The sequence below is a fragment of the Bidens hawaiensis genome, unplaced genomic scaffold (assembly GCF_021521415.1).
Source record: "Bidens hawaiensis isolate Kalapana, Puna unplaced genomic scaffold, B.hawaiensis_p1.1 tig00013505_1, whole genome shotgun sequence".
Classification (NCBI taxonomy): Eukaryota; Viridiplantae; Streptophyta; class Magnoliopsida; order Asterales; family Asteraceae; genus Bidens; species Bidens hawaiensis.
The window spans coordinates 430,811-451,806 of NW_027492146.1; the positions used below are offsets into that span (position 1 = coordinate 430,811).

Below are 20,996 nucleotides of genomic sequence, written 5' to 3' on the forward strand. Positions count from 1 at the left end.
TCATGCAAGAACAAGTGTCTTGAGAAATTGCACATGTTTATATCGTTTACATTTGATACGTTTGGTTTTGTTACGCCTACAGCTAAAAATGCTACGATTTCAGGATCTGAATGCAATTTTAAAACGACTTACTTTTTCAATGTCACTTTTTTTTTAAAAAAAATATAGGTATTATGCATATACGTTTTCGTGTTTTAGACTTGTTCAAACATCTAATTAAAATAACGAGCAGCCTTACACCATAGCCCACTGTTAGAATTTTTTTATTACACGTAACTGGCCTACAACTTTGAATATGAGAAAACTTAAAGTGCACGGAGTAATATTTTCTTGTGTGAATTTGACTATTGCTCTCTAAGTCGCTATATAATTGGAAAAAAATCAATCAATAATGATGACATTTCTAAGCAAAAGGTGTTTTACTTAGCGAGTACATACATATAGACTAATTCTGCCTAACCACTTTAAAAGTGATTAGTCTAGAAACACAGTATCATAGTGTAGAAAAAAACTTTGAGGTAGTTATAAAAAAATGGGTGATTTAGGAGTAAAGTTAAAATGTGAGAGCCGTCTTTCTAAAATCTGGCTACTCTATATATATTTTTTTAATTTTAAATTAGTACACTTTTGGTACATAACTGGTTAAATTTTGTTTTATTTATAAATTAGTACACTTTTCGTACATAACTTGTTAAAGTTTTATATAAAAATAAGAACCAGATAATATCCAAAGACTTGTAGCATGGCAAATATTTGACAAAAACGTAGTTTCAAATTTCAAATATTTTGACAAAAAATAAGTTTAGAGTGGTAAAAAATAATAAAAAGAACCATTTGATACACTTTTGCTAACAAAATGAGATAAAAAATTCTGAGATAGTTGAGAGTGAGATGGACGTTTATACAAGTAATTTAAAGTAAAAAAAAAATACGCAATCTGAACTTAGGCCTTCCTTTAAAAATTGGTGGTGTGTGAAAAAATAACTTTATAGCTTTTGATTTTTAAGAATGAGAAGTATACAATATATATTTATGTGTTTTGTATCTCATTAATCATATTTCAGCTACAACTAGATACTCTCACACAAGTGTAACATGTACCAGAAGATGAAGATATCAACTCATACAACTTTGATTTTCATCACTTTGATCATAATCCCATTACTAGTATCTAAATCCAATGGAGATGCAAGAACCCAAATCATTAAAATCCACTGTGATGGAGGAATATTCGAAAATGGTACGCAATTTATCGAAAACTTTGTCCTTGCAGCGACAATAACTACCACTGATATTCAGACCTCACATATCTCAACGGTAGTTGTAGGTAGTGGGCCTAACACGGCCCATCTACTCACCCAATGCTACCGGGATCTCTCTTGGCAAGATTGTCTCATATGTTATTCCCAGTTACGAACTTATGTCCCCAGTTGCTACCCGCAAACTGGGGCCCACGTTTATCTTGACGGGTGCTTTATGCGACTCCAAAACTTTTCTTTTTTTGAGGAGTATACGGGCCCAAATGATACTACGGTTTGTGGGAATACAACACAAAAGGGTGTGTCATTTCAAGAGTCAACGAGTCAAGCGGTGGTCAATGCTGTATCGGGTGCGTTAAGAAATAGTGATTATTTTGCTAGGGAGGAAATGTTGGTGTCAGGTAGTAATGACTCGGTTTATGTGTTGGCGGAATGTTGGGAGACTTTAAGCCCGAGTTCTTGTAAGGCGTGTTTGGAGAATGCATCGTCGTCGATAACAAAGTGTTTACCATGGTCCGAGGGTCGTGTGTTGAATACGGGGTGTTTTATGAGGTATTCGGATACAAATTTTCTTAATCCCATACCAACCACAAGCAGGTCTAGCAATAGCAATAAAGGTAATTATGATTATCTTGAATCAAACTATAGAACTAGAGAAATGTATTTACATATCAACTTGAGATAACATAATTCAACAGGATGAAAGCTTGCATACATGTCTCTGATGATATTTTTACCCACTGAGTGTTTTGCAGGGAGGATAATAGCTATTGTGGTTTCTGTTTTTAGTTCTGCGGTGGTTCTCGCGGTAGCGTTGGTGATTGCTTTATACATCACAAAACGCAGATACATACTGCGCAGGAGAAATGGTATAAAAATATACATCTTTTTTAGAACCCGTGAAACAAACAAACAAATTAATGTTTGGATTAAAATTTTCAGGTTCTTATGCTAATGCTGAGGAAATGGCAAAGACTCTTAATGACATAAGCTTGAACTTCAAATACTCCACTATCGAAAAAGCTACCGGAAACTGGGATGAAATCAATAAGCTGGGACAAGGAGGATATGGGACTGTGTACAAGGTACTACATTGCATAATACAACCACACCAGTTAACGAGCGAGCCTAGTCAGCTTTAACTTGGGCTCGGGATCTCATTTATTTTTAACGAGCTAAATATTTTCGTAAGATTGAAACTTGGAATAATATTTTAGACATGTGAATTATTTCATGATATATCCCTTATAACAAATATAAAGTTTTAACAACGAAATTGGTCTCAGGGGGTTCTTTCAGATGGACGAGAAATAGCTGTGAAAAGGCTTTTCCTCAACAACAGATTCAGAGCAGCAGATTTCTACAATGAAGTGAACATAATTAGCAGTGTTGACCACAAGAATCTGGTTAGGCTGTTAGGATGCAGCTGTTCAGGGCCCGAGAGTATTCTAATATATGAATATGTACCTAAGATGAGTCTCGACCTCTTCATTTTTGGTAATTTAAAGAACTCTTATATGAAACTAGTAATCTGATATGAAAATGTGAACTTGTTACCATGGGCTATAACCAATGTTACGATTTTTAATTTTTTTGTAACCAGTAGAAGTTAATTCGGTTATTTGAAAACGTGGCTTGGTATTGTTAATCACCATCTTTGGACAACTATGCTATATATAAAAATTTATAATGAAGAATAAGTGACAACTATGCTAGTTATAAAAATTTATAACAGAATTGTTCCGACAAATAGCGTCTTATTTATAAACAAAACGCAAATGTTGGTTATATAGTTTGTAATTTGGTTATTCACACACATAACCATAGCGAACCAAGCGGTTCAGTCTTTTCAACTATGGTTTGGTTTGTTTGATTTTTATTCTCACTGTTACTTGTTACAGATGAAACTAAAGGCAGAGAATTAAGTTGGGAGAAGAGATGTAAGATTATAATTGGTATAGCAGAAGGTCTGGTTTACCTTCATGAAAATACAAAAAACCGGATTATTCATAGGGATATTAAAGCTTCCAATATCTTATTAGACTTGAGGTTTCGTCCCAAAATAGCTGATTTTGGGTTGGCAAGATCTTTTCAAGATGATAAGAGTCACGTCAGCACCGCGATTGTAGGAACACTGTAAGTACCGTGATTTCATCTTAAAAAAAATTAAATTGGCTAAGCTAACTTTTTTTAATTTCTATTATCAACATAATTAGTGGATATATGGCTCCAGAGTATCTAGCTCATGGTCGTTTAACTGAAAAGACAGATGTGTATAGCTTCGGGGTGTTACTTTTGGAGATGGTTACTGGAGTAGCAAACAACATAAGTAAAACTACTGAATATACTGACAACTTGGTGTCTACGGTAAGTATTGAAACTTCACTTCACACCATAAATGGCTCACAGTTTCTAGTAAATATTTTTGATTATAACCAGTTCTGTAAACAAACCAAAGGTCCTTGAGAATTGCTTTAATGAATGTGAAGAAATTTTTTTTCATTGAATTAAACGAACGAATATAAACGCATGTCTTATTTGTTTATTTAAATTCATGAACATTCGTTTATGTGTGTTCATCTGCTTTCACTCATTTATTTTCATTTGCATGCTCATTTGAATTAGTTATTAGCAATACTAGTTGGTTCATCGCTCAATTGTGCATAAGTCCAATAGAATTTTAGAATTGAATCTTGATATTTGAGTAGTGTGCGAATTGACACTTTTATTTTCTTTGGTTATTTTCGTTTATTTACACTCGTTTATTATCATTTTGAATGCCAAGGAACGAACAATGACACATTTATTTCTTAACAAACAAACCCAGCAAGAAAACCCGCTCCTTTTAAGTGTTCGTGCCCATTTTTTGACTCGTTTACAGCCTCCGTCGATGTGATATGTTTATTTATATTAATGGATTGGTTTGAATTATATATTATTTAAAAGTGTTTATTAGTTAAACTTTACCCGACCTTAAACGTTATGATATATTCAATTCCCATGTGTTATTTATGGATAAACAGGCATGGAAGCATTTCAAGCAAGGTAGAGTGGAGGAAATATTTGATCCAAACCTAATGATGCATATTCATCCCAACATCAAGTTCCAAAAGGAGGCCGTAAAAGTGGTACATGTGGCACTACTTTGCATCCAGGAAGCTCCATCTTTAAGACCATCGATGTCAGCAGCACTAAAAATGTTAGCAGTAAATGATGAACCTTTACCTGCGCCCTCTAATCCCCCTTTTATAGATGAAGGAACCATGGAATTTAATAACATCACACAAAGGCTACTCAATAACTTTAATGGTGATGGTTCTAGCTCGATGTCCCATATCCAATGTATATGAAAATTTGATGTAATTATTAAAGGTTATTGCTAAAAATATCAATTCAAGATATTTGTTACTAGAGTTTACTGTTAAGTTCATGTTTTGTGCACAACATAATACCTGGAAAAAATAAGTTAAGAGGGTTGTTCTAGGAAAAGGAAGCAAGCTAAGGGGGTTAAAGTTGAAAATTTGAATCCGGAGGACTAAAGCACGGAAATAGCTCACTTGAAAATAAGGTTTTAGATGAGATCCTGTCGGCTTGGTTTGTAAACAATCTGAGTTCAAGCTTGAACTTGCCTCCGCTTAGTTAGGCTCGCTTAAGTTAACTCAAAAATTGGTTTCAACTTTCATAACATAACCCATTCTTACTCTTTCTCACCCCGGACTTTACAACCTAAGTGTCCAACCCCCATATATAGGGTATGTTTGGTTGAGAGCTTTTAGGAGCTTCTAGCTTCAATCTTTTAGGAAAAAGCTTATACTCAATTAAAAGTCTTGTTTGGTTGAAGGAGCTTGAAACTTTTAGGTTATGAAAAAAAGCTTAAAGCTTGAAGCTCCTACTAATAACGCTTAGAAAAAGCTATAAGCTTTTAGTATTTTAAATTACTTAAATAACATTCCAAAATAAATGCATTTAGTATTATTTTTTTAGTTATGCCCATTTTTGTCATTTTATACATTTTATTAAAAAATGCTACTCTACCAAACATCTAAATATATCAAAAAAGATACAACTACCAGTTTCCAACTACAGCTATCAGCTTCAAGCCACTAACCACCAGCTAGTTTTGCCAAACCAACGCATAGAGCCGAAGTGCCCAGGCCAAATATATCATACTAATAACTAATTTAGTGACAAGTGGTATAGTTTCTTTCTAATGATTCAGTTGAACTGGTGACCTAGTATTTGATTGATCTTGTAATTTGTTGAACGTTGACAATGTATATTTTCTGCAATATTTTGAACTTTGCTTTACTCTTATTTTAATTTTTTTTTTTTTTTGATAAAGTCTGACTAATAATATAATTTGTGTTCGAAAACTAATTGGATTACATCGAAACAGAAGGCAAGCGGGCAACAAGCTGCGCCGCTACTCCTTATTTTAATTATGTCTCAATCTTGAAATGTTCTATCACACTTACTTTTTGGAGATTTATATGTACTTCTTGATATTTTTATGGTATATTAGAAGGTCTTCTCGTATATATTAAATCGACAACTTCAAGACTATAAGTCTTGAAATGTTCATCACACTTTTCAGAGATTTATATGTATTGAAACTTCTTGTTATTTTTGTGGTATATTAGAATGTCTTCTCGCATATATTAAATCAACAAAATCAAGACTACAAGCATTGATTATCTTGAGTTTAGGCACGAATCTCGCTCTCTTTAGAAAAACACTTGAAAATAACTCGCTCGGTCACCAACATAGATGAGAACCGAAACTTCAATACAAGTTATTGATAGGTACAAATAATATTATTATAAATGATATCTCCTAAGATAACATTTTCTAAAATGAAAACAACATATATATTTATTTTTTATCATCAAAATTATGTACTTAGTGATTAATGAAAAAAAAAATATTATTTATGTTAAGTATTAATGAATAAACTATATAGTTATTTATGAAGATCGGATTTGTTTATAGATTTGTAAATTGTGTACCAAAAGTCAAGAGAGAATTGAAGACCTGGTCCACCATAACCCAAATAATATATTTTTAAAATTTTGTTTTATTTAACTGAAAGAGTCAATTACGCAATCATGTTGAGTGTGACCATCAAAAACAATTTCAAAGCCTACTTTCATATTGTTCTTGACCCTTAAGGATTGATCTTCTAATCTACACATTTTTTTAAAATGTTATTAGGGGAACACAAATCAAATTCTAACTACGCTGATATCGGTGTTTTTAAACACCACTATGTCCTAGTTACTATCTAATGGGCCCGTGAAATTTGACGGACTTTTAAAACTTTTCGCATCTTATTCTCTGTGTCGTCTATATAGATAACACTTCTTTATTATTTTTTAACTATTTTTATTTTTCTTCCACTCATAAATTATATGTACAGAAAATAAATTGTCAATCTCTATAATTAGAGAATCACTATAAAGATCCAGGCGTGATGATAATTTTACTAATTTCTTTAAAATTTAATGATATAGTAGATGTAGCAACCAAAACGCTCCAACAAATAAAAGACAAATTTTCAGTGGAAAGATAAAAGTCCTCGTTTCCGACCTTTTTCTAGCCAATTGAAGTTAATGATTCAACTAAATGTAGTGTAAATGATTGCATTTACTATTTTTTTTCCTTTTTTTGAACGGCTTAAGTTACACAATTTTTTTTTGGTTATATAGAGGATTTGACCCTTCAGTTTAGGAAAACATCATTTTTCAAAAAATGCAAAAGGCCTTTTGTTAAATGATTGCTTTTACTTGATAAGTTGAGTGTATATATTCTTTTGAATAAGATTGATCTTTACTCAATAATATTATTAATAATTTAACTACTAAATAAATTAAATGAAGCTCTTTCATTGCTCCTTTGACCACTTCTATGTATGCAAATTCTATATAATCTATACACTAATACAAGTCTAAACATACCTGTGATTCCTCCATTGACTAAGGAGCATTCTCTCCACCTCTTTGAGCCATATCTAATGATTCAAATGTAGGCAAAAGGTATGTATACTTACCCAAATCATTAAATTTGTTTTATTATTATTACTAATTAATTAGGATTAAAGATATTAAGTTGATATGTAGATAATTATTTTAATTTGACAAAATAACTTCGGATTTCATCCCTGTAGTTTGTTCAAATTTTCTATTTCAGTCAAAAAGATTAAAATTTGCTATTTTTGTCCCTAAGGATTCATTTACGTTGCAATTTTCGTCCATAAGTTTCGTTTTTATTGCAATTTTCGTCCCCGTTGTTTGTTAAATATATTATTTCGGTCCAAAATATGTTAATGAAAAGGAAGAAAATTGCAATGAAAATGAAACCCTAGGAATGAAAATAGAAAATATAAAACTTTTGGACTAAAATGGTAAATTTAAACAAAGCACGAGAACAAGAACCATAGTTCACTTTAATTTAATTTATAGGGATTGGTGTTTTAATCTGCCTTGTGGTATGTAATTGGTGTTTTGTAGTTGGGTCTAAATCCTTCTGCCATCACCATTTCAGTGGGGGTGGTAACGGTTTTTCTTAGGTTTTTTTATGGGAGGATCCAAGTCTGAATCTCCACGTATGAGCGTGCTCTTAAATATAGACACTACACTAAGTAGACGAGGGAAATTCAAACTTGGGTAATAGGATATGACAAGTGTTATGATAATTTGAAAGATACACGAATACCATTGTAACAGACGTCTTTAAAGTTAAAAAAAAGGAAAAAGAAAAATCCTTTGTTAGATCTTGTTTTGTTGTTGGTTTGCAAAATCCCCTGTGTTCAGGAATTAAAAAATAAGTACGTGGCATAACATGTTGCTACGTATTAATAATGGTGGACATGTTAGCATTTATTATTTCCATGTTTTCCTCATACAATAATTATTATCCAACATACACAAATATTAGTAAAGTCAAACAGTGCAAATGTATGGTTTGAATTAGTCTTGTTTTGTTTGGGATTTTTTTTAATGAATATGTCACTATAAAAAGTGATTTAATACATAACAATTCTAACAAAGACTTGTAACGCATTTTTTCTTTAAATATGATACATAAAATGGTTATCTAACCGCTTATAGCTACTCTTTTCTTACTCCATATATCACCCAAACACTTACTACAGGTATATTACATGATTTCTACAGCTATCTGCTAAAAGGTTTGGCTAAAATGAAGTCATCACTTACAACTATAATATTCGTCATCGCTTTGATCATGCAAGTATCTAAATCAAACGGTGACGCGCGATCCACAATGATCAAAATGCATTGTGATGACACCTTAGAGGCAGACCCGACAATTTTCGTCCAGAATTTTGTCCGCACGATTAATACAATCGCGACCCAAATTCGAACTTCACATTATGTGACAACAGTTGTGGGTACTGGCCCCAATATAATCTATGCTCTAGCCCAGTGCTATGGTGATCTCTCTTCACAAGATTGCATCTCATGCTATGCCCGAATGCGTTCAGCACTTCCCGGTTGCTACCCACGAAACGGGGGGTGGACTTATCTTGACGGGTGCTTTATGCGAATACAAAACTATAGCTTCTTCGAGGAGTATACAAACCCGAAAGATAATATGGTTTGTGGCAATACAACAAAAAAGGATGCATTGTTTCAAGAGTCAACAAGTCGGGCAACGGTCAACGTTGTATCGGGTGCATTAAGAAAAAATGACTATTTTGCTAGGGAAGAGATGTTGGTTTCGGGTACCAATGATTCGGTTTATGTGTTGGCGGAATGTTGGAAGACTTTGAGCCCGAGTTCTTGTAGGGCGTGCTTGGAGAATGCTTCGATGTCGTTAACGAAATGTTCACCTTGGTCCGAGGGTCGCGTGTTGAATATGGGGTGTTTTATGAGGTATTCGGATACCAATTTTCTCAATCCTGTACCGGTGTATAGCAGTAAAGGTAATCATAACTATACTAAACCAAACGGTTTGGCTCTCGGTTAGGTTTTAATGGTTAGCCGGTTGTGTTCGCTTTGGAACTTGAAACCAACCGTGTAAACCCGTTTAACTTATATATTTATATGGTGGAGTTATACTTAAAAGTAAACTTTTTTATACTTCTTAGGTGAACCTAATTCTATAAATAAATCAAAATAATGAATCATCTTACTATAAATACAAACTAATGATTTAAAAAAAAAAAAAAAAAAAAAAACTGGTTGACCCTTAAACAAGTAAAATGAGCTGACTCATTCAAGTGCTCGGTTTGGTTGTCGCTCCTCGAGACTATAGTTAGCAGTTCAGCCTAGAATTTCACTAAACTCCAATTAAAATGATAAAAAATAGCATAAATAACAAAAACACATGATATTAAAGATTGTTAACGATAGTGATATTGGTATTTGCAGGAAGGATAATAAAAATTGCGGTTTCAGTTGCTAGTACTGCGGCGGTTACTACAGTTGCTTTGATCATTATTTTGTATATAAGGAAAAGAAGATATATACAACATAGGAGAAGAGGTACAATACACATTTGGACAAAAGAACATGCTCAATAAAATCTATGAAACAGACTACTAACTGCTTATTATTTCTAGGTCCTTATGATACCAAAAAAGTAGCAAAGATTCTTAATGACAGTGGCTTGTACTTCAAATACTCAACTGTTGAAAAAGCTACAGAACACTGGAATGACTCTAATAAGATTGGAGAAGGAGGATTCGGGACCGTGTACAAGGTTTGACAGATTTTGAGGCTCAAATATGCTTACATAAAAACTAGTCTTGTAAACGAACACGAACAAGAAATGAACGAAACATGTGTTTATGTTCGTTCGTTTAATTAATGTTCTGTGCATGTTCGTTTGTTTATTAAATGAACAAACATAAACGAATTCCCACCGAACAGTTCACATATAGTTCACTAAACGTTAGGTTCGTTATGCTTCAGAATACTTTTGAAATTATTAACGCGAACAATGAAATTTATTTCAGGGGATTCTTGCAGATGGACGAGAAATAGCTGTGAAGAGGCTTTTCATCAGCTACAAATTCAAAACAACAGATTTCTATAATGAAATTAAATTAATTTGCAATTTTGAACATCCAAATCTGGTTAGGTTACTAGGATGCAGTTGTTCAGGATCCGAAAGCATTCTTATATACGAATATATGCCCAACATGAGCCTTAACTACTTCATTTTTGGTAAGTTTTGAAAAATGTTATTACAATTTCATTTTGTTTGATTGTGAATTAATTATCTATAAAAAAATTTATAGAATGGACAATGAGTGTTTGGGGTCAACTCAACGCAATCCATGATTAAAATGACCCGTATGAACCCGAACCCATATGACCGGTTATGTAACCTTACCTATCAATGGCTCTGAGCCATCACCCATCGACTCTAAAGTCATTAATCTAATATTTTTAGTGATGGAATTAATTACTGAACTGTCCTTTAATTATACGTGGCTTGAAGTACAAGGAAGGAATCTTGGATTGCATATAAAGTTAATTAGAGGGTTATTATATAATTATCAAGTTTGGATTGATTATCTTAATTTTTTTTATTATTTTATTAGAGTCCTAGTTGTAGTCTAAACGGGTTTATGTTTAGCTACATATATCGAGTCGTTGTAAGGGCTGACGGGTTGTAATCAAATTTTTGAGTTATTTTCTTGGCTAATAGAAATTGAAGAGTTTATTCCAAATTTAATTGTTTTTACTCAAATATGTACAGATGATATAAAAGGTAGGGAAATAGGTTGGGAGAAGAGAGTTGAGATTATTATTGGCATAGCAGAAGGCCTGGTTTACCTTCATGAGAATACCAAACGACGGATCATTCACAGGGATATTAAAGCTTCTAACATCTTATTAGACTATAGGTTTCGTCCCAAAATAGCTGATTTTGGGTTGGCCCGGTCTTTTCAAGAAGATAAAAGCCACATCAGCACCGCCATTGCTGGAACCCTGTAAATATCTCTTTTTTAGATAGAATAATCATGCAAAAGATATTTTAATTATAAATTCACTTATATAGTCTACTAACATTTTTCATTTTTATTTTGATATTACCAGTGGATATATGGCTCCAGAATACCTAGCCCATGGTCAATTAACCGAAAAGGCAGATGTCTATAGCTTTGGTATTCTAATTCTAGAGATGGTCACTAGAATTGAAAGCAACCGAAGCAAAACCCTTGAATATACTCGCAGCTTACTGTCTACGGTAAGCATATCTATTTCACCCCACACAATTCTTAAAAAGATTTAAAGTTATAATCACATATTTGTTTACCAAACAAAATTTAAAATGTCAGTTGACAATACCAACTATTTTTACTTCAAGATACATTGATTCACGTTATAAAAAGTATTTCCACTTTGAATGAAAAGGCATGGAAGCATTTCAACCAAGGAACTGTGGAGGAAATATTTGACCCAAATCTAAAGATGCACATTTATCCCAACATAAATTTCCATAAAGAGGCCATAAAAGTGGTACACGTGGCACTACTTTGCACCCAAGAAGCTCCGTCTCTAAGACCATCGATGTCAGCAGCACTAAAAATGTTAGCAGTAAATGATGAACCGTTACCTGCACCCTCTAATCCCCCTTTTATTGATGAAGAAACCATGGAACTTAACAGCATTATACAAAGTCTGCCAAATAACCATGATTCTAGCTCCGTTGCTATAGTTTCTTAGACTCGTTTCTACTCGAGGTAACCCTAGTTAACCAGAACTAATCAATAATGCAGTGTGTAAACATGTAGTAAAGGATGTTTGTAGGGCATGAAAAGAAGCCAAGGTGTGATGTTGGTTTGTTGTTACAGAATATATAACTAAAGGTAAGGCCTGGTATTTGGAGAAAGAAGAAAAGCAATATAAACGAAGCGAACCTTGGCTATTTTGAAGAAATATTTATGACTTGAGAGGTAGCAAAGCAGGCAGGCCAGGCGGATTAGAAACATGTCGCAATGGGTTTAGGTCCAAATAGATGATGCTTAAATACTAGTAGCCAAAAAGGGTTTGTTTGGTTGGTTTTGATTGGATTGTCTCCCGACAACTGTCCTATTAAGACGGGTCGGGCGAGTCAAAATATTTTTTTTCCAACATTTTTTATATTTATATAAATAATTAGTGTGTTAAATATTACTATAAAGTTGTATTATGTTCTCAAGTTTACGCTCACAAATTCCGATTTTATGCTCCCCTGCTCGTTCTAATATGCTTCATTTGGGTATTGAGTTTAGAACTAGGCTAAATAATCCCTCAAGTTTGGTCTTAAAGATCACCAATTGCATACACATTTTTCGAATAATCAAGTTGTTAGCTTTTAAACGGTGTACATTTTACCCGTTTATATCCATTTTTTAAAGCCATTGGCATAAACTTAACATCTTCATTGCATAAAGGAATGCAGAAGTACCTTTTAACCATCATTTTGCAAAGTTTACCCATGTATGATCTAGCCAGCTTTCATGTGATTTAAGTTTATGAATGACTTCTCTTGTTCTTATTTGGCGTGTTAATATGTAGTTAACACAACTTTTATAATTTATAAATTTCTAAAGATAGATTAGAAGGTAATAATGGCTTACTTAGCACCAGCCAGGGCCGGCCCTAAGGGGGGGCCGGGTGGTCGACGGCCAAAGGCCCGACACCCTGCTAGGCCCAATTTTTTTAAAAAAATTATATGTATTTTATTTAAACAAAATGAATATTTAGTGCTTAAACTCAATTAAATAGCCACTAGTTTGGTCTAGTGGTAAAGCGGTATTACTCCCAACCAAAAAGTTATGGGTTCTAGTCTCATTTGAGATATATTTAATCATATTTTTTATACAAAAGATTTTTACACAACCTAAATTATAACCATGTAAGCCAATATCAAAATTAAATTGTTTAAACCCAACAAAATTATCCTTTTATTTAAGGCCAAAAAATATTTCGTCTTCGACCCAAAATTTTTTTACTTTCTCAAAGCCGGCCCTGCTAGCTAGGATACGGTTAAAAGTTTTTGAGCTTGTTTTGAGAGAAAATGTGATAAGGTTTGTTTTGTGGTGTCGTATTTTGAATTCAAATGTACGTATATATGTATGTAAAGATGGGGTTGTCTTGCGTCATATTTCAAAGATTAATTTAGTGTTGTACTTATAATATAAACAATGCTAGTTCTTGTCTTGTCATCATGGTGGTAGGTGGTAAGATTTTCATTGCATTCACATCTTAACTATCAATTTATACTTGTGAAGTTTTTATAATTTAGATAGTGGTCTAGAGTGTTATGAATGAAGGAGAAAAAAAATACAGTGATTTTTTTGTATATTTAAAAAGCTATTGTTCACACTATATAATTTTTTAATATATTTTAAAAATGGCTGTGACTGAAGAAAAAAGAAATGGTAATGATAAATGTATAAAAAAATATTATTTAAATGTAAATAAGAGAGAAAATACATTGATTGTTAGTGTTATTATGGATTTAAAGATAGAAAAAAGGATATGAATGCTATAATAATAATTTAGAATTCAAAATACTCGTACCACTTTTCCCGGTTGCTCTTGAGGAGTATGCAAACTTGAAAGATAACAGGGTTTGTGGGAATACAACATAACAAGGTGCATTGTTTCAAGACTCAACAAGTGGCGTAGTGGTTAAATTTGTATCGGGCGCATTAAGAAATGATGACTACTTTGCTAGGGAAGAGATGTTAGTGTCGGGTACTAATGATTCGGTTTATGTGTTGGCTATTTTCTACTTGTTTAACTTTCATATTTCTACATGTTTGATCTTCGATCAATACTTTACTTTTAGTTTTCTGACTCTTTTATAATTCAATTGTCAAAATGGTTTTGATCCATGACCCACGGATAACTCAAATGAATGAAATGAGAAATTAGAAAATTATGAAGGAAAATTAGGCTATACTTGAACGTGGGTTTGACACCTAAGCATTATTATTTTCCTTTTTATTAGAAGAGCAAGATAAGATTTGTAAATGTAAATTTGTGTTGTGTAAATAGACACCAAAATTCAAAAGGGAATTGAAGACTTGGTCCACTAAAGCCCAAATAATATTATCTGAATCTGAAAGCAAAGTTTATTGAAAGAGTCAAATTACGCAACCATGTTGAATGTTAGTATGTTACCATCACAAACAAATTCAAAAGCCTATTTTCAGATTGTTCTTGAACCTAAGGGATTTTGATCTTTTTAATCTACTAAATTTTAATAGCTCTTCTAAGGGCAACAAATCAAATTCGGACTAGATTAATATCGGTGTTTTGAAAACTACCAATAAGGCTGTAACAAATGAATAAGCCGGTTTTCAGTCAAAAGAAAAAAAAAATTCACCTACAAAATTTGAACCCTCAACACATAAACCAGTTAGGCCAAAAACCTTTCAGTAAATGACTGCTTTTACTTATAAATTAAACCTATATATTCTTTTTTTAGCAAGATTGATCGTTGATGAATATCTAATACTTTATTTAACTACTTAAAAGATAGGTGTATTGGTTTTATTAATCCTAACCATCATCTATTGGTCGCTGCCGGTCCCAACTAACGAGTTGGCTGATGACGGTCCCATCTTTTAGCGTATTTGTTCCCAACGGTTCACGACTAACAGAATCCTAACGCCGTTACTTACAGGTCGCCAGAAAAACGCTTTTGACAGGAAAAGTCACATTTTTTGCTGGAAAACTCAACATGAACACTGCCACCACCAACTGACTCACCACCATTTGAGCACCACCAACCGATTCCGATGATGGTTCTAGGGTTCCGAGTTCCGACGACCTCTATAATTGGGAGCTTTTACTCGAAAAAGGTTGCTAAAGGTCGGATCTAATGTATGGGACGACGAAAATATAATGTTGAGTTTCCCAAAAAAAATGTGAGCGTTTTTCCGGCAACCTGCAACTAACAGCATTAGAATTCTATTAGCCGTGTATCGTTGGGAACAAATATGATAAAAAGTTGGGATTATTATCAGACAATTCGTTAGCTGGGAAAAGTAGCTACCAAAAGATGATAGTTGAAATAATAAAACTCAATACAACTAAAAAAAAGGTAATAAATGAAATTCTTGCAATCCTCCTTTGACCGCTACTATGGATGTAAATTCCATTATAATATATATATATATATATATATATATATATATATATATATATATATATATATATATAAAAGTCTATACATATCTCTCATTCTTCCTTATTTGATTAAGGAGCATTCAATGTAGGCAAAAGGTATGTAAACTTACCCGAATCATTAAGTTTGTTTTATTATTAGGGCACTGGGGGCACCTTCGGCAACCACCTTTCGGGTTGACTTTGCCTATACATTGCTGCTGGCCATGCGGGTACCACATGGCAGCTTGAATCCTGGTTACTTGTTGGCAAGGAAAGAGTTAGAGAGAGAGAGAGATGTGTTTGTGTGTAGATGAGAGAGAGTTGTAGGTACGCTTTGGTACGGATGGTATGCGATGAGTTGTCAACGAGTGGCTGGATGTTGGGCGTATACGCCCCTACCGGCCTTTAGTCAATTATGATTAACGATTTTACGTCGAGATATGTTGATAACTATTTCAATTTGATTTATTATTGGTTTCTAAATCGTTGCTAGATCTTGTTTTGTTGTTGGTTTACAAAATAATAATAATAATAATGACAAAGATAAAGATTATTACATTAATAATAACCAAACTATTAGTAAAGTCAAACAATGTAAATGTATGGTAAGAATGAGTTGTATTTAGTTGTATATTTAAGTAATCTGTCAAGCTGTTTATACATAACAATTCTAAATAGAAAACCTTGTAACATATATGTATCTTTTTTTCTTTAATTAAGATAAATAAAACGGTTATGTAATCGTCATTCGTAGGCCTACATTTTTTTTTTTTACTTTATTATATCTTTCAGACACTAAGTACAGGTATATTACATGATTTCTCCAGCTTTCAAAAAATTGGTGTTGTATTTCGGTTTTCCTGAAAAGTCTTGTATACTAGAAGATGAAGAAGTCCTCACTTACAATTATAATTTTCGTCATCGCTTTGATCATGCAAGTATCTAAATCAAACGGTGACGCGCGATCCACAGTGATCAAAATGCATTGTGATGACACCTTACAGGCGGACCCGACGATTTTCATCCAGAATTTTGTCCGTACAATAAATACAATCGGGACTCAAATTCAAACTTCGCATAATGTGACAACAGTTGTGGGTACTGGCCCCAATATAATCTATGCTCTGGCCCAGTGCTATGGTGATCTCTCTTCACAAGATTGCATCTCATGCTATGCCCGAATGCGTGCAACCCTTCCCAGTTGCCACCCACAAAGCGGGGGGTGGACTTATCTTGACGGTTGCTTTATGCGAATCCAAAATTATAGCTTCTTCGAGGAGTATGCAAACCCGAAAGATAATATGGTTTGTGGGAATATAACAAAAAAGGATGCATTGTTTCTAGACTCAACAAGTCGGGTGGCGGTAAACGCTGTATCAGGTGCATTAATAAACAATGACTATTTTGCTAGGGAAGAGATGTTGGTGTCGGGTACTAATGATTCGGTTTATGTGTTGGCGGAATGTTGGAAGACTTTGAGCCCGAGTTCTTGTAGAGCGTGTTTGGAGAATGCATCTATGTCATTAACGAAATGTTCACCGTGGTCTGAGGGTCGTGTGTTGAACCTAGGGTGTTTCATGAGATATTCGGATACTAATTTTCTCAATCCTGTACCGGTAAAAAGAAGATCTAGCAATAAAGGTAACCATAACTATCCTAACGATTAGCTGGTTGTGTTCACTTTGGAACTTGAAACCAATCGTGTAAACCCGTTTAACTTGCATATTTATATGGTGGAGTTATATTTAATACAAACTAATGACTTTGTAAAAGAATTAAAAAAAAAAAAAACTGCTTGACCGTCAAAACGAGTAAAACCGGCTGACTCATTGCAGTGATCGGTTTGGTTTGTCGCTCCTCAAGACTGTAGTTAGCAGTTCAACCTACAGTTTTACTAAATACCAAACAAACTCTTACTGAAATGATAAGAATTAACACTAATAATGATATTATTATTGCCATTGGCAGGGAAGATAATAAAAATCGCTGTTTCGTTTGTTAGTACTGCGGTGGCTATTGCAGTTGCTCTGATGATAATATTATATATAAGGAAACGTAGATATATACAACACAGGAGAAGAGGTATAATACGCATCTGGACAAAAACATGTTCAGAAAAATCCATGAAACAAACTACTAATTGCTTACAATTTCTAGGTTCTTACGATACTCGCAAACTAGTAAAGATTCTTAACGATAGCGGCTTGTACTTCAAATACTCAACTGTTGAAAAAGCTACGGGACACTGGGATGACTCTAATAAGATTGGAGAAGGAGGATTCGGGACTGTGTACAAGGTTTGACAGATTTTGAGGCTCAAATATGACAAACCAACGAACACGAACAAGGGCATGTTTGTGTTCGTTCATTTAACTTTAAACGAACATGGAACACAAACACTTAATTGGACAAATATTTGTGTTCATATTCGTTTGTTTAAAAAATGAACATGTTCATGCTCATTTATGTTCGTTCTCTTAAAATCTAAACGAAGAGTTCACGAACATAAACGAACATAGATGAACAAACATAAATGAATACACCTAAACGAACGTTCGCTATGTTTATGTTCGTTCGTTTAATTAAATGAACACAAATTTTCTGTGCATGTTCGTTCACTTATTAAATGAACAAACATAAAAGAACTTCCCGCTAAACGGTTCACGAAAAATTCACTGAAAGTTCAGTTCGTTTACAGACCTAATAAAAACTATATTATATTGCATAACAGTCGATTTTTATCATTTAACGTTTTATGCTTCAGGATGCTTTTGACATGTTCAGCCTATTTGACTAGTTGGCACATTTTCCTTTAGGTTAATTTTGTTGTTTACAATTATATGTTTCACCCATTAGAGATAGCATAAAACTAAATCAACCAATTCATAACTAAATTGGTGGAAATTATTAACGTAAACAACGAAATTTATTTCAGGGGGTTCTTACAGATGGAAGAGAAATAGCTGTGAAGAGGCTTTTCAACAGCTACAAATTCAAAGTAGCAGATTTCTATAACGAAATTAAATTAATTTGCAATTTTGAACATCCAAATCTGATTAGGTTATTAGGATGCAGTTGTTCAGAATCCGAAACCGTTCTTATATACGAATATATGCCCAACATGAGCCTTAACTTCTTCATTTTTGGTAAGTTCTGAAAAATGTTATTACAATTTTGATTTGTTTGGTTGTGAATTTGTCTATATGTTTTTTTAATCTCACACGGGTCAAGTCAATGGTTTTTTTTTATATTTATTAAAAATATATTGTTTTTATAGAAACAATAATGAATTACTTATCTATAAAAAAATTACAGAATGAACCCAAACCCATATGACATGTTACGTAACTCTGCCCGTTAGTGAGTCTGAGCCGTCACCCATTGACTCTAAAATCGTTAATCAAATGATTTGAGATTTAACATTTGTGAATTTGTACAGATGATGTAAAAGGCAGGGAAATAGGCTGGGAGAAGAGAGTTGAGATTATAATTGGTATAGCAGAAGGCTTGGTTTACCTTCATGAGAATAGCAAACGCCGGATTATTCACAGGGATATTAAAGCTTCTAACATCTTATTAGACTTAAGGTTTCGTCCCAAAATAGCTGATTTTGGGTTGGCCCGGTCTATTCAAGATGATAAAAGCCACATCAGCACCGCAATTGCAGGAACACTGTAAGTATCCTCTTATTATATAAGAATAATCATCCAGAAAAAGATAACGTAAGTAAAAAAAGAAGGAAGATGCAAACTAATTTCTTTTTTTTTTTTTGTAAATATTTTGGCATTACCAGTGGGTATATGGCTCCAGAATACCTAGCCCATGGCCAATTAACCGAAAAGGCAGATGTCTATAGCTTTGGTATTCTAATTCTAGAGCTGGTCACCGGAATGGAAAGCAACAGAAGCAAAACCGCTGAATATACCGACAGCTTACCGTCTACGGTAAGCGTATACACTTCACATAATAATTACTCCTTTTGGTTTCTAGAAAAATTTCAAGTTATAATCACAAATTTTTTTACCAAAAGCTTAAGATATCAGCTGGCAGCATGAACTATTTTTACATCAAAATGCATTGACTTAGGATATAAAAATTAATTCCATAGTTATCAAAGGCGCAGCGCCCAGCCGCCTGGGCGATATTTCTGGGCGAGGCGCATAAACACCGCCTATGTTGACTAAAGTCGGATTTTTAGGGCTTAAAAACGGCAACTGAATATTTTTTTTTATTTTTTTATTAACCTTGATTTTATATGATTATTTTGTGATTAATAGTTGAACAACCTACCCAAAATATATGGGATTAACATAATTAAGTGTTGTTTCTATCTTTATAATAATATAATGATCGGCAATTAGTTTTTATTATCACAACTACAAGCTACCAGTCGCTACCAGAAGGAGCAGGTTAGCAATATATATATATATATACATATATATATATATATTTAATTTTTTTTTAGAATATGAGGTTAGTTTAGTGCAGCTTGTTACTATTTTCTGTTTTGTTTTATGTTTTCGGTTATGAGATTAGTTAAATTCTGGTTTGTTTTTATTTTCTGTTTTCGATTATGATGTTAGTAATAGACTGGTTCGTTAGTTTAGTGCAGCTTGTTACTGTCTTCTGTTTTGTTTTGTGCTTTTGGTTTTGAGATTAGTTAAATTCTGTTTTGTTTTTATTTTCTGTTTTTGATTATGATGCTATTAATAGACCGGTTCGTTAGTTTAGTGCAGCTTGTTACTGTTTTCTGTTTTGTTTTATGCTTTCGGTTATGAGATTAGTTCAATTCTTTTTTGTTTTTATTTTCTGCTTTCGATTATGATGTTAGTAATAGGCTGGTTCGTTAGTTTAGTGCAGCTTGTTACTGTTTTCTGCTTTGTTTTATGCTTTCGGTTATGAGATTAGTTAAATTCTTTTTTGTTTTATTGTCTGGTTGATGAAGATATTTCGGCTTTCGTTTTTATATTTATTACTTCATGATTTTTTTTTGCTTTTGAGTATGAACAATTTGGTTATTTTGGATTTTCATTTGATTTTGGAAACTATGATTTGAGGATTATGCTTTTGAATTGTTTTGGTATTTGAATAAAGTATTGTTTGCCATTATAAATTTTGTTTGTGAATTTTTTTATTTAGTTGCGCCTTTTTTGTATCAGGCCCACGCTTTTTTTGCGCCTAGCGCCTGGGAGAGGCACGTTCACCTTGTGTGCGCCTATCGCTTTTAATAACTATGATTAATTCCACTTTGAATGAACAGGCATGGAAGCATTTCAACCAAGGCACAGTGGAGGAAATATTTGACCCAAATCTAAAGATGCAAAATTATCCCAACATAAATTTCCAAAAAGATGTAATTAAAGTGGTACATGTGGCACTACTTTGCACACAAGAAGCTCCATCTTTAAGACCATCCATGTCAGCAGCACTAAAAATGTTAGCAACAAATGATGAACCTTTACCTTTCCCCACTAATCCCCCTTTTATAGATGAAGAAACCATGGAACTTAATAACATTGCACAAAGTCTGCCGAATAACTGTAACAGAGATGATTCTAGCTTGGTTGTTACAGTTTCTCAGTGTCGTTTATACCCGAGGTAA

General features: G+C 33.3%; 3 protein-coding genes across 3 annotated transcripts; all 3 read left to right on the plus strand.

The window, feature by feature from the left end:
• Positions 1-1,095: 1,095 nt before the first annotated feature.
• On the plus strand, positions 1,096-4,609 carry LOC143544244 (cysteine-rich receptor-like protein kinase 2). The gene is made up of 7 exons (XM_077036386.1): positions 1,096-1,876; positions 2,015-2,128; positions 2,202-2,344; positions 2,546-2,756; positions 3,161-3,395; positions 3,476-3,626; positions 4,283-4,609. Exons 1-7 carry the CDS (start codon positions 1,096-1,098, stop codon positions 4,607-4,609), a joined length of 1,962 nt encoding a protein of 653 aa, XP_076892501.1.
• A 3,847-nt stretch (positions 4,610-8,456) lies between these two features.
• On the plus strand, positions 8,457-11,956 carry LOC143544245 (cysteine-rich receptor-like protein kinase 2). The gene is made up of 7 exons (XM_077036387.1): positions 8,457-9,201; positions 9,650-9,763; positions 9,841-9,980; positions 10,237-10,447; positions 10,986-11,220; positions 11,327-11,477; positions 11,645-11,956. Exons 1-7 carry the CDS (start codon positions 8,457-8,459, stop codon positions 11,954-11,956), a joined length of 1,908 nt encoding a protein of 635 aa, XP_076892502.1.
• A 4,316-nt stretch (positions 11,957-16,272) lies between these two features.
• On the plus strand, positions 16,273-20,996 carry LOC143544289 (cysteine-rich receptor-like protein kinase 2). Its single transcript, XM_077036425.1, has 7 exons — positions 16,273-17,035; positions 17,363-17,476; positions 17,552-17,691; positions 18,330-18,540; positions 18,834-19,068; positions 19,188-19,338; positions 20,655-20,996. The coding sequence occupies exons 1-7, from the start codon at positions 16,279-16,281 to the stop codon at positions 20,994-20,996; spliced, it is 1,950 nt and encodes a 649-aa protein (XP_076892540.1). The 5' UTR covers positions 16,273-16,278.

Bases quoted from the DNA above. Each gene is read 5' to 3' on its own strand.
- LOC143544244 (XM_077036386.1), top strand. From the start codon at position 1,096: ATGTACCAGAAGATGAAGATATCAACTCATACAACTTTGATTTTCATC. The intron at 2,345-2,545 runs GTACTACATTGC...AATTGGTCTCAG, and splicing joins GATATGGGACTGTGTACAAG to GGGGTTCTTTCAGATGGACG. The intron at 3,396-3,475 runs GTAAGTACCGTG...CAACATAATTAG, and splicing joins ACCGCGATTGTAGGAACACT to TGGATATATGGCTCCAGAGT.
- LOC143544245 (XM_077036387.1), top strand. From the start codon at position 8,457: ATGAAGTCATCACTTACAACTATAATATTCGTCATCGCTTTGATCATG. The intron at 10,448-10,985 runs GTAAGTTTTGAA...AAATATGTACAG, and splicing joins CCTTAACTACTTCATTTTTG to ATGATATAAAAGGTAGGGAA. The intron at 11,221-11,326 runs GTAAATATCTCT...TGATATTACCAG, and splicing joins ACCGCCATTGCTGGAACCCT to TGGATATATGGCTCCAGAAT.
- LOC143544289 (XM_077036425.1), top strand. From the start codon at position 16,279: ATGAAGAAGTCCTCACTTACAATTATAATTTTCGTCATCGCTTTGATC. The intron at 17,036-17,362 runs GTAACCATAACT...TGCCATTGGCAG, and splicing joins AAGAAGATCTAGCAATAAAG to GGAAGATAATAAAAATCGCT. The intron at 17,477-17,551 runs GTATAATACGCA...TACAATTTCTAG, and splicing joins TATACAACACAGGAGAAGAG to GTTCTTACGATACTCGCAAA.